Source organism: Nematolebias whitei, chromosome 18 (assembly GCF_014905685.2).
Source record: "Nematolebias whitei isolate Nwh7 chromosome 18, NemWhi1, whole genome shotgun sequence".
Lineage (NCBI taxonomy): Eukaryota > Metazoa > Chordata > Actinopteri > Cyprinodontiformes > Rivulidae > Nematolebias > Nematolebias whitei.
The window spans coordinates 24,455,274-24,469,230 of NC_056515.1; the positions used below are offsets into that span (position 1 = coordinate 24,455,274).

General features: G+C 37.2%; 1 protein-coding gene across 1 annotated transcript in view; it reads left to right on the forward strand.

Annotated features, from left to right (window-relative positions):
- Nucleotides 1-4,227, forward strand: part of ccbe1 (collagen and calcium binding EGF domains 1) — a 35,991-nt gene extending 31,764 nt beyond the window's left edge. Inside the window, exons 9-11 of the mRNA XM_037691895.1 lie at nt 2,223-2,258; nt 3,781-3,816; nt 3,973-4,227. Coding sequence (XP_037547823.1) covers nt 2,223-2,258; nt 3,781-3,816; nt 3,973-4,227 — 327 coding nt within the window. The remainder of the gene's footprint in view (nt 1-2,222; nt 2,259-3,780; nt 3,817-3,972) is intronic.
- The last annotated feature ends 9,730 nt before the right edge of the window (nt 4,228-13,957 follow it).

The window sequence follows — 13,957 nt, forward strand, 5'->3', positions numbered from 1 at the left end:
AACCGTCCAGATGACCTGACTGAACATTGTTGGATTTATATCTATATTAATGAGCATGAACTTGAACCACTTTGACATGGTCTGCCTTAGAGGAGTTGATGGGGGAGAAGGCGGGCCCCGGAGGCCATCTTATCACCATCAAACAGTTTTTTTTTTCCACTATGGAAGTGAACAGTTTGTGGGATTCAGTTTGGTTTGGTGGGCTCCTCAGACTGAAGAAGTCCTTCGGATGAAAGACGAAACGTCTCAGCAACAAAATAAACTGTCCAGATGACCTGATGGAACATTGTTGGATTTATACCTGGATTATTGAGCAGATCCTCCATTACCATCCCCTGATGAAAACAGTTCAGTGTTCTAGATCAGCAAAGTGTAGATGTTGTATCTTGAGTTTTCCTGTCCCAAAGCCAGTAAGGTGGTAAAATTGAAGATATAAGTTAAGGCTCCAGACCACAGGAACTATATACTGTAGATAGAAAAGACCTCTCTTTGACAAAGTGCTCAATTCAGATACATTTATGGGATTCCTGGCACAAGCCAAACCTCTGAGCAAAACTTAATGTTAGTCTGTTTAGTCCATTCAACAACTGGTTCTGTTGTGCGTTTGAGGTTCTCGTCCTGTTGGGACCCTCTGGTTGTGTTTTATCTGTCTGGTTGCTGGTTTGAGGTTAAACAGGAAATTTTTGAGGTGGTCTTCTCTGGGTACTATGATTCTGGCACTCGATGCTACCTTTGCTACATTTAGTAACCCTACGATGTTCTTGGCATCAACTGGCTCAGTTGTACCCCTCCATGCACATTTCTAATCACTGTAGCCAGACAGCAGCATTTTTGTCTGATATAGCCATAAAACATTCCCCTCAAGGTCATCTAGGGATGAATGGTGTTGATTTTGGAGCAGAATCTTTTCTATTTCACGGTATATAGTGATATAAAACTTATTGGACTGTAGACGGTAACACCCGTGTCCCAGCAGCTTCATGTTCCCGCAGATTTAAACTATATGTTCATTGGTTGTTTCTGATGACTCAGGCTGATTTACTCTCAGCTGAGTGTGCAATTTTGGTTTTCAGCTAGACTTTGACAACATGGCTACACATCTTATTAACTGTAAAATCATTACAACCATCCACCTCTTGAGAAAGTTCTGAGAAAACTTTTAAAGTTTATTGTTGTCATAACCTTAATGTCCATAGTACAAAGTATAAATTATCAATATAAATTAGATGTAAGTCCTATAACCTTTGAATAATGGGATCTTCAGCACTCAGTTCATGTTCACTGATAGTTGGCATTTGTTTTTAGCTCAGCTCCACGTTAAGTCACAAAGCAGAATAGGTATATTAATAAAAGGAATAAACTGTGATTGTTTCTATACTTTTTTTGCGTAGTTGCTGATTTAAAGGGCTCGTTGGTTTAAATATAAAAATAAATAAATAATTTAATAACCCTGCTTCGTCAGACAAACCCAGGGAGAGAAAGAAAACACACCATCACTTTTGACTCCCATTTTTATAAGGTCAGAAAGGATGACACATGGTGATGGTAATAACAACAGAGTGAACTAAATTCATTTACAGCTTTAGCTGTTTGCTTTGGCTTGCAGTATTTTTATATAGCACTCGGTCTTGCTTGCTGAGTGTGAACCCTCCGTGTTGAGGTGTGGAACCTGAATCAAGAATGTGTCAGATATTACCATGGGGATTTATTTGTACTTTTTTTAAAGCTCCTGCGTTTATGCAATCTCATCTTTGTTATATCGGACTATCAACACCTGCAATCAGTCAAATCACGAGTTGCAAAAAGCCAAACATGAAGTGAGGAACTGTTTGCACAAGAAGAAGCGATCTTTTGCTTTGTAAGTACAACTGAAAGTATGCGTGTGTGCGTTTATAAAATGTGATTGTAAGTTTAAACTGACAGCCTTTACAACCTCCTCGTTTAAACAGTTCGTCGATTTGTGGTGTGCTGAAGTGAGACTCTGCTCACCTGTGAAGTTTAGCCATCAGATCGACTGTGTTTGGCTTCTTGTAAGGAGTTAGAGAAAAAGTGATGGTTCTAACATGTTAGCTCATTTAATGCATGAGATTAGGAAGTGTTACAACTTTAGACTTGAGTTGCCTCCTGAAACCAGAAAAGTTGGTAAAAAATAAAAAAACTGTGAACATATGAATTACATGTTTGATTTTAGCTTTTATTATTGTTGTTTCTTTACACCACAGGGATCTCCAGGAGCACCAGGGAGGAATGGTCTGAAGGTAAGGTGCTCCAAACCAATATTTAAAACCAATATTGTCCTTTCTGTGCATTTATAACGTTTCTGTTACGAGGCATGATAATCTGCACAAGTTAATCCTCCTAGCTAACAAACCTTTTAAGCAGCATAATACTTCAGCTTTCGGTCTATTTGATTAGACCTGTGTTTGAGGTCATTATATTTTCAGTGTGGTATTGAGTGAAATTTAGTTTCTTTACTTTTAATAAAAGACCAAAGTCTCCTCCTTTTGTAGGATGACAGAATCAATTTAGTCTGAGAGCAGATAGTTCAGCCAACTACTGGACAGTCAACTTTGAAACATAATCCGGTCTTAAAGCGACATGAAAAATAAAGTCTCTGATCCAGAAACTCCAAGCATAAAAGCCCAAGTGATTCTCAGACTGTTGGATCTCAAAACATTGTTTGCTTGTTTTTTTTTTCAAGCAAGCGTATGGAAAGACTTAGGTGCATCTGCCTTATTGACACCATTCCATGGTGTTCTTTCAGTAGATCTGGGATGTTTGTGTGGATAGATTTGAGGATGATGGTAATCTGCCTCACTGAGGAACAAATCCAAGCCACCTGCCAAAACACTGGCAGCCTTGATGTGATCCTGACCTGCCTCACAGCTGTAACAGTCAGAACCTTGTGCACCACTTCAAATTAACAAGTTATTTTTAAACCTGAGCAGGTTACTGTGTAGGGTCGTACTCAGGATGTGGTTTATTATGGAACTCTTTTACACGTGGGAATGTAAAGTTGGTATCTTCTTGATAGAGTTAATAAAATACCATGAGCACAAAGTTACTGTAATTAGTGCTGTCGTTAGACTTCTTCTTTTTTTTTGTTTTACACTGATCATTGGCATGAATGGGACAGCAATATTTGACTTTCATATTTTTTGTCTATTTTTCAAATTAAACATTATTTTTTGGCATTTTTCCTAGTTTAAATATTTTCTTGAAATTATTTTGAAATTTCTGGGACATGTTTTGGCTGAAATAATTCAAAAAAGTAATAATAATAATCAAAATAACAGTATCATCACCCAGCTCTGTTCATAGTAGCTGGTTTAAGGAGATAAAAGAAACTGAGCCCCATGGGTCGAGACCTGGTCAGCAGGTGCTTGCAGACCCCCCTCCATCAGGCCTGTCTCCAGGTTGGGGCCCTGGTAACTCATGTCCATTCAAGTGACTGAGCTCCTTGCTGTTTTCTGTCCATAAAAGTCTTTGGAATCGCTCTTTGTATGGCATGTCACCTAGGACCAATCTGCCTTGAGAATTACAAATGCCCCTAACAGCAGAGCTCCTAGGATCATTCAGGTTTTCAAACTCCTCCACCACGAAGGTGGTGATTCAATGAGGAGGCCTGCTTTTCTATTAAATTCTCAGTGTTTGTGCTCTCTTACACATCCTCCTACTCCCTGAAAAGTTTACTAAGTTGAATTGTAGCACTTTTTCTCATGCTACCTCCCCTCATCTACTGTAATTCATCTTAACTAAGTATTTGTTTTCTTTTCTCAGGGGGACAGAGGAGCTCCTGGACCTGTTGGACCACCAGTAAGAACAAAGCAGATGCCACACTATTGTAACATGTTACTTTATTTTTGTTAAACTAAAGCAGGCTGTATATAAGGCAGGTGACAGTGAGACTACTGTATGTAATAAACACTAACTTTTAAAAATGGCTTTATATTTTCTGTCCATAATCCTTAGGGCACCCCAGGCTCCTTTGACTTCCTGCTTCTGCTGATGGCAGATATTCGCAACGACATAGCTGAACTGCAGAGCAAGGTGTACGGTCAGCCAGTGAACTCCCCAGAGGACATTCCTTCTGTCCTCGATAGCTGGAGAGACACGCAGGACAGTGAGGACACAGGCTCAGGATTTGAATATAAAGACCCTCCACCTCGTAGCCGAGGGTCCAGGAGGAGCAGGAAGAGAAATCCAATACGAGACAGAAGAAACTGAACAGACTCGATGTGAAGACTCGTATTAAATATTTTCTGTTGGGTGTATATAATTAAGTTTTCTGCTTTTTATTTAAGGAACTTTATTTGTATGTTTTATTTTTGTTTTTTGTTTTTTTTCACAAATGCTTTATTTTTGTATGTTATACAGGATTTTGTTTGTTCTGGACCAAATGTGAATAAACTGTGCCAGTACGTGAGTTTTTATTTTATTTTATTTGTTTTAAAACACATTTTTCTAGAGTCATTAAGCAAGTTTTATTTTTGTGACATCGTTATTATTTATTTCACATAAATTATATAAGAAACTGAACTTCCTAAAACCAAAGTATTTTAGTCACACATGCATAAATCTAAGAGGTTGTTAATTTATTTCCTAAAGCAACACTCGTTTCTCTGCCAAGTCATTTGTGTTCAGGGAGCGTCGACTTCCTGATCAACAATTATTCACATTGAACTCACACTGAGAAGTGATGGTCTTTGAAAAATGTACTTAATGAATAGGAAAATTAATGTTTACTAGTTTTTTATATATAAAACATTATATGATCAGCTACTAACAATCCTGACTAACTTTTTGGTCTTTCCTGTTTTGCTGTGTTTATGATCTATTAAATTGGAGATTCTGAACAGTTGAAAACATTTTAAGCTTTGCCTCAATTCTCCACCAGGAGGAGACGTCACATCGATTTAAAGCACTTACAATGTTTTGGATTGTTAGTTTTTTTCTAGTTTAAGAAGTCTATTGCTTTTGCAAATTTTACCATTGGCAGAAAACAAGATGTCAGAATAATCACGTTATTTATTTTTTCAAAATTGTACTTTAGGAACAAACATACATGGATTTTTCAATTCAATCCAATCATAAAGAATAGTCTCATTGAGACTCGAGGACTAATTGACAAGAGAGACCTGTTTTGAACAAAGAAAGAACACAGACGGCAACAGTAGACAATCATAAAAAACATATAAAATGAAAAGTAAATGGAAGAAATTATATTTAAAAAAACAGCTACATGATAAAGCGATACAAAATACTAGAAACAGGAACGTCTGCGTTGGTTTTTGCCATGAGTTTAGCAGCTGTTTTGACAATTAAACGAGGACTTGGCTTTATAAGTAGCCTGCAACATACAACCTTGCAAGATCAATCTAAATGTACTGTTTGGAAATATTTTATAAGAATTGTCCTCATTGTTTCTCCTCCTTTTGCTGAAACTTGGTGAACAACTGCTTGAAGTAAAAATTTGTTATCAAGTTGCAAGCTGGATTTTGGATGGGATTAAGATTTGTCGTTAACTCATAAAATGTGTTGTGTTTTATTCTTTGACTTTTGTTTCATAATCACATTTCTTGTGTTCTTTTCTGCTTTTGTTTGGAAGAAGAACAGTTTTCGCAGAGTGAAATGTGCACCACAACACTGATTTTTTAAAAATGTGATTCACAATTTCAGCAGAGTAAGTGTATTTATTTTTATCTATAAGTTACTATTCATGATTGTTTGTGTTTTCTGGTAAAGACCAAATCATTATCATTAGGCAAAATCACTGAACTGGAGGATTTGCCTTTATCCATGACTATTAATATTCACCACACAAAGCATTAATATAACACAGCCGAAAAGAGAAAGGTCTTACTAAAGGTATATACCCACCAGGTGCATATACAGATAATGCATTTTTAAATCAAAATATAAATCGATATACTAAATAAACTCGGAGCAGCTGCTGTAAAACGTTGTTAATATATCTTTGTCCACTAGGTGGCAATCATCTCAAACTGAGACTCAGGCTACAGTGTGCAGCACAAGTGAACTCATTAAACTTTGTAGTTTTGTTCAACACAGTAATTAAAAGACAAATGAGAATAAAATATTGTAGGAATATTCATCCAGTGTGGATAATGTGCATTTCTTAGTTATTTTAGGACTCTGTGCCATTCGATATTTTTGCAGAGCAGCAACTGATCAATGTATTTTAATTCAGAAACTAACCTGGACAAATTTTAGGAACTTCACTGCCGAGATGCAAAAATTATTAATTTTTATCACCTTCTCTGTCAGATTTTATGATTAAAAAAAAACAAACACAAAAGCAGATTTGTGATATTTTTAAGGCTTAGATTCACTTTATGTGACAGCTCTCACAGAAATACATTTTATATGAACAAATTTGCAATATTTTCAGCACATTTCCAGTTGTTTATCACAAAGGTTGAATGCCACCTATTTTAAAACAGTGCATGACTGTTTCGTCATCGTTTCACAATTTTGCCATTTTAAAAATAAAAACTTGTGCACATTCTTTATCTGTGCTGATCTGAGCCATGAATTTAAAAAAAAAAAAGCACAATATAATTCTCTAAAATCCCTTCTGGAAGTAATTAATCACCATCAAACAAAGACAAGCCTTAAAAGATTCCAAATATTTACTCAAGTGCCCCCTTATCCCTAATTATATCTCCCTGCTCGTTCCCGTCATTATTTAGAACTACCCACAAAAAGATGCAACGCTGAGCGAGGACGCACACACTTCCACGAAAAATGTTTGATAGTGAATAAGCGAGTTACTGTGCTCCGATAAAGGCCTTAATGAGGTAATTTTATTAAAAGCGGCCTACCCAGAATTGTTTGAAACAAGCAGGGAGCAGCAGGATAGAGAAAATTGGTGCAACCCAGTTCATTAATTAATGCATTAGGGTGGGCGGCAAATTAACTGCTCCAAAAAAAATCCTCTATTCAGGGAAGATGTTGATGGAAAAAATACATTGTTGCCCTTCAACATAATTACAAGACAGTGCAAATTCAATTCTAATGAGGCGAAAGGCACCCCCTTAACATGCATCCCCTATTTCCCCCTCTGAAAAGGGCTCGCTCTTGCTGAGGCCTAAGTTTAAGGAAGTATTGAAGGAAAAAGACAATACTGAGAGATCGGCTCGAGCCTGAGTGCTTTACATGCCACAAACAGGTAGAAGGGATTGAATGGTTCTCTTTCTGGGACTCCTGGGGGGCCTGTCTTCCCAGCACAACAACACTTGGCCCTGAGAAAAGGGTCCGCTGAGGAGCACGGTGAGTGAATAGACCTGTGCCACTGAATGGCCACAAGTTCTTCAGTGATTAAAAACTATGTTGTGCAACCCCTGGGGGCTCCACACATGCACACAAACACACAAATCCACACACACAGACAGCCCTCACCCGTCCAGCTCTCCCTCTCATCGAGTTATCTTTACTCAGGCTTTGTCTCCTCTAATTGGAGCTGATGAGTGACTAATTGAAAGCTTTTTTACAACACCCAACACTTAAGCGATGGCAAACTGAGGGAGGCAGCATGAGCAGAGTTAATGAGAGGCTTTGCGCAAATAAAAGCTTTAAAATAGGCCTGTCTCTCCGAATAGAGGTAAAAGGAAAGTTGAGGATATCTTTTGTTTGCTCCACATCTTTCACTTATGTGCAGGTATCTATAAAGGAGGAGTGGTGGAGGGCACACAGTGGCTGCTGAAACGGTGGGCACTTGTGCGCATAAAGGGATCTGTTCTGTATTGTTGGGAGCCCATCGTTTAGTGTGTCTGCTAATAATGAGAAAGGGGGCTGCTCCTCAAATGAATGTGGCAAAGTCCTCGAGGGACAATAGGTGCCCGCTCTTGCTTGGACCACACTGGACTGTGCTGAAGCAAAATGAAATAAAGGTTACGTCCTTTCCGCATTGTTCCAGGTGAGTATGTGGCCTGTGTGCACAGAACTGAGACAAAAAATTATACAGCACAAAACTCCATGCAACGCTGAGGCGAAATATTGTTAGATTAAATGACTTGAAATATTATAAATCAGATAGTTTCTTTGAAAACCAAATGCATTATTTAAATCGGTCAATCTCATGAAATTAAACAAGTGTCATAATTAGAAATAGTGAGAAATTAGAGGGTCATTTAATAATTTTAAAAAAAGCTTTTATAGTAAGAGGCCCGATTTACATGGTGATGGCAAATGTAAAAGCACATTGGCTTAACTGTGATGTTGAAATTCCAATGTATGCAGATGACACCATCATATATGCATGTTCAGTTCAGTTTATTTATACAGCGCCAAGTCACAACAGAAGTCGTCTCAGGGCACTGAACAGAAACATTCACATACATCATTAAAGCCAATTGGTAAAAGTTATCTATCATCTTCACTTCATTGCAGTCTCCCATGCACACATGGAAAAGACACTTAAGTTGCTGTCAGGCTGTCACATTCTGTATGACTTATACACTGAAATATTATAAAGCTACTTTTAGACGTGCGTGTATATAAGCATGGTGTGTTTGAATGCAGTGGTAGTGTCTCAGGTTTATTACTGCATCATTTATTCTCAAGACAGAAACTTAAAAAAGTTGTGTTTCTTTTAATCAATCTTTTAAAATACTGGATCAAAAATTAGTAGCATCTCAGTAACATACTAACTCAAACATAAAATATTTAGCCAGGCGCTGTATTTTACTCTTCTGGAAATCCCCTACACCTCCATCTAATCTACATCACAATGGCTTAACACTGTAAGATCATTCTTGAAGATAGAAAAAACTTTATTAACAGTGAAAGGCAGTTCAGCAAAATTTACTCTCAAGTGGGCACCCTTTATGACATACATAAAATCTCTGCCTTCATAATGCATAGACTGATGTGACTGACTCATCACGTCATCATGTGACTAAATTTTAAAGAATAAATAAATAGGTAAAATACAGTTACACTTTAGCTTCTCAATGATTCTCTTTTAGGGGCAGAGATTTTTTAAGCGTAGCGGAAATGCTACTTGAAGAGGCAGCTCGTGTGTGATATTAAGAAGCTTGTGGCTGTTGTGTTTAAAACTAGTGTTTATGTAATTAATTTCAGTTTACATATCCAGTATAAGTTTTATTTGTTCAAGGCAGTCCTATTTGTTCATAACTTTATTATTAGTATGCTTGGATCCAGTAACTCCCAGGCTACCGGAACGCACCCTGTCAAAATAAGAGAGTTCCCAGATCCTGTTCTGGCAGGATTCCGCTCAAATTAAGCCCTGACTGTAGAGCATGGGGGTAGAGGGGTGATGATTAGTGATTGTTTTGCAGCCACATGACCTGAGCACCTTTGAGTCCACCATGAAGTCCTCTGTAGACCAAATTATTAGTGTTAAATGTGAGGCAGTCATTCATGGTTCCAAGCACAGCAGTAAATTTCAGAGTGGCTAAAAATGTCAAGAACTAAGGTGTTGCATGGGTTTAGTCAAAGTCCATATCTCAACCACATTAAAATGCTGTAATAGGCCCATTTTACGCAATGCTGTTTTTGAGTGAAACCTGGGCATTTTTGCTGGGTTTCCACAGCTCTTGTACATGACAACAGCTGTTGTTTGCTCTGAAACTAAAGCTTCTTGAATCCAGGCTCAAGAGTGGAAGTTTCTGGAAATGTGTGGCATCAGAGTGAAATTGTGCAAGCATATTACTAATGGCTGCAGTAAATAATGTTTTTGTGCTTGCATAAATGAATAGTAGCAGTGATAGAGTGATGTTTGGACTACTCACCTTTTCTAACATCTAAGTGCAACCAAACCTCATCCTTGCTCCAAACTAACATTTGTGTTTCCACTCTGAGAAGGTGCTATTTATAAGACTGAGCTGAATACAGCACCTCAGACTGAGGAAGTCTTTCGGATGAAAGACGAAACGTTTCTACATTTTTTTTTGTTTTTTGTTGTTGTTGTTGTTTTGCTTTGTTTTGTTTTTTGAATGTCCAGAGGACCAGATTTAACTTTTTTGGATAACATTTGTGTATTCACCATTTTGGATGTAATGTCAACTGCACATGAAATACAATAATCACAGCGCCAACTAGTGACCTGTCATGGAAACTACAGTGGATTCTGGTAAACATGATTTTTGCACAGTCAGCGTCTGAGAAGCTGTAATGTTTCCAAACATTATTCATGTCCAAACAGGGACTAATAAAGGTGTGCACAAACAAGTGTGTGCAACCCTAATGAATCAAAGACAAATTGTAAAGTGGGCCAAAATTGCTCCACAACTATGTGAGAATCGATAAGGTCATCCCAAAAAGAAAAAGAAAATAAAAATGCTTGTATAAAGTAATCTATGTTAACGGTTGTTTTAAAAGCTAAGAGATCATAGTTTTTCACATCTGGATCTTCTATTTTGGCTTTGACAAAATAAAAATCTGCTATGTGTTTTTATACTTGCAGTTCAAACCTGGTAAAGACCTACTCATGTATGTCCTGATATGTAAAACCGTATAGAATTGAAAGATATTTGACTTTGGTTTTTCCCATGACAGTATATTATTGTTCCTGCCTGACCAGTAGGCTGAAGAAACAAACTGCATGCTGTCATCTTAGCAGACAGTCATTTCCTGTGATAATGATTTGCTTTGTGCTTTGCAGGTATAAATAAACTCCTTGATGCAACAGGCTTCTTTTGACTTCACACTGGGAGGTGACAAGTCACTTTCCCTTTCACCCTGACACGACATGGGCAATACAAACCTCTTTAGATCCTTTCTGAACAAAAATCTTCATCTACAAAACAATGGGTATTTGTTTTAGGCCAATTTAGGATCTAGAGGCCTTACAATACATAGAGCCAAAGGGGGTGAAGCAGGAAAATATTAACCATTAGTTTCAGTTGTTAAAGCAAATGACCCAAACTGTCACAATAAACTAGTGTCAACTTGTCACTTCCAGAATTACATTTACTTAATGATTGTACAATTCACTGGCCAAACATCTGTGCTGACTCGTGTAATGGACCATTCAGTTTCACTGACCCATTAACATCCTGCAGCTTATCATTGTTAATGTGTAAATGGTTCTATTAGCATTGCATTTTATTCAAATCCTTTATTTCCCCACAAAAAGGGAGGTTTACCTCTAATGAGGGATTGATCAGACAAAGAACGGGGCCTTCTGTGTCCCTTCTGGAAACTGCTGAGGCTTTCTGAGTGTGACTTTTTGTGTCTGAACTGTCTGAACAGTCGTTTAAATGTTTACTTGTTGATGTATCATCCTCGTTCTTTCATTAAAAATACAGTGCATGTTGTAGTTTTATCAGATGTGCAGCTCAGTTGTTTGCATTTGCTGATTATTTGCCAGAAGAGTCTCCAGATTAGTGTCACTTCAATGTTGTTGGGTTTTTTTTTTCTGCGTTTGTTGCTGAACCTGCAATCACAGCCTTTCACTCAGCCAGTGCACCTCCTGAAGCAACAGGAGAAAGCTGATTAACACCTCCAGTCAGCCAGCACAACTTTCACTTTTGACAAACTTTTGTGGTGAAAAAGCAGCTGAGATATGTTGGAAACAATGATACAGACTGTATGCTTGATGTTTTTTTGTTGTTTGTTGTTGTTTTTTGTTTGTTTGTTGCAGTTTGGGGCTATGCAGGGTCATGTTCAGCTGTAGATTTATCATATTGCCCTGTCTGCAGTGAAAGGCTAGCAACTCCAACAGCATCGTGTTGGGATGGGATCTTCCCCATAGACACATTTTTGCTAACTGATACAGACACTACCAACACTAGACGAAAGACGAAACGTAGCTACATTTTTTTTGTTTTGTTTTTTTAAAGTCCAGAGCATCAGATTTAACTTTTTTAGATTTTTCTACCTGGATTATTGAGCATGCATCAGGATACCAACACTAGACCAGTGGTGGGATGTAATAAAGTACAAGTACTTTGTTACTGTACTTAAGTAAATTTTTCATGTATCTGTTCTTTACTTAGAGTTAAATGTGGGTACTTTCTACTTTTACTCCACTACATTTTACATTAAGTATCTGTACTTTCTACTACACTACATTTCTATAATGTGTTGCATTACAAGTACATCCACGTTGTGATTTTTTATTTGTTTACCACCCATGGCCTTATTGAAAGATTAAAGAAAGATTATTGAAAGACTATTGAAAGACTGTTCAGTACAGCAGGACAGATTCTCTCTCCTGAGACAGACTGGACTCAAAAAACTTTTTTAAACCAACTTCTTCTTAACTTGAACAAGAAATTCTTGCTGCAATATTAAAATGTGTCAGTTCATGATGTTAGGACAGGAGACAAGAGATGTCTCCAGATGTCTCGACACTCTAGTCCAAGTTTTGAAAATGGTGTCAGGAAGTAAAAATGTCATTCGCTACTGACCCATTACAAGGTCGACTAGACAGTATTTTATAGAGTTAATGACAAACTGGAGTTGAAATGATCAATGCCTGTTCCTTTGTTAGGTCAAATGCTCTTTTTTTCCAGGCAGACAACTTTTACTTAAATGTTTTTACTGAAGTTAAATGACACATTGGTTTTGCTTTGTGTTAAATAAAAACTTTCAAAGGTAAAATCATTCCTCTTCCTTATTTTGCTTAATGACATTTAACTCTGCACGACATCCCTGAAATTCTGATGCACAGAATCACAAGTCCAAGTGTGAACTGTGTCACAAAGAAAACACAATAAAAACATTCATTAACTGCAGCATTGTTCATTAAAATGGTACAACACTATTAATGTATTACAGAAAACATACATACAGTAGGCACACAATGATATTGTAGACCATTGCATTAGGTAATACATTCAGCAAGTACTTTTACTTTTAATACTTTAAGTATTTTTAAAAGCAAGTACTTATTTACTTTTACTTAAGTAAAAGCATTAATGTGGTACTTCTACTTTTACTAGAGTACATTTTTGGCTGTTTATTGGTACTTTTACTTAAGTACAGTGTTTGAGTACTTTCTCCACAACTGCACTAGACCTCGTGATTTTGTTTAAATGCAGAATAGTGTGCAACAATACTGTATGGAGCTGTCTGTGGAAATTTTTTGTATAAGAAATTCTGTGGGACTAAATTTAGAAGATAAATTGTCAGTTAGCAACTTGGAGCAGACAGACTGGGCATGAATAGAACACAGAAAATAGAAAGAATGTTTTTCCGACATGGTAGGCCTATTATAGATAGACCACCCATAGATGCATTTTATTTATGTGACTTTGGGAATTTTAAGCTAATGAAAAAAAAGCTGTGTACATTTTTTTTTACATAGGTAAAATAAAGATAATCAAAACTCTATTTGGGTGGAGGTGAATGTGGGTGATGGAAGTGCTTAAGAACTATTTTCATAAGAAACAGCACTGACCGTTGGGAGTAAAAGAAAAATAACTTTGTGCACACAAAAAAGCAACAAATCTTATCTTTTCCCACAGGAAATGTAAAACAAATTGTGAAACGTTTGTGGTTAGTGATCCAGTAAACAAATGTTAATCAATTCAATTCAGTTTATTCATATAGCACCAAATCACAACAGAAGTCGTCTCAGGGCACTGTACAGAAATATCCACATACATATAAAGTCAGTTAATAAAGTTATTTATCTAAGGAGCCAACAGACTGCTTTGAGTTTTCACTTCATCGCAGTCTCCTACAGAGGCAACAGTGGAAAGGAAAAACTCCCTCACTAGGAATAAACCTCCAGAACCAGGCTTAGAACAAGCAGCTCTGACAGGCTGGGTTTAAGAGGACAGGAAGGAGAAAACAAACACACAATGACAGGTACAGGATGGAGGCCATCAGGTTTTCTCTAGGAGGGAAAAATGACAGAAATCACATGTTAAGAAAAATAAAAACTATTCATTTCTATGCGTTAACTGTTCATTTGATTAAATGAGGTTGATTTGTTCTCCAGAAGCATAAGGTTGTAGGAAGC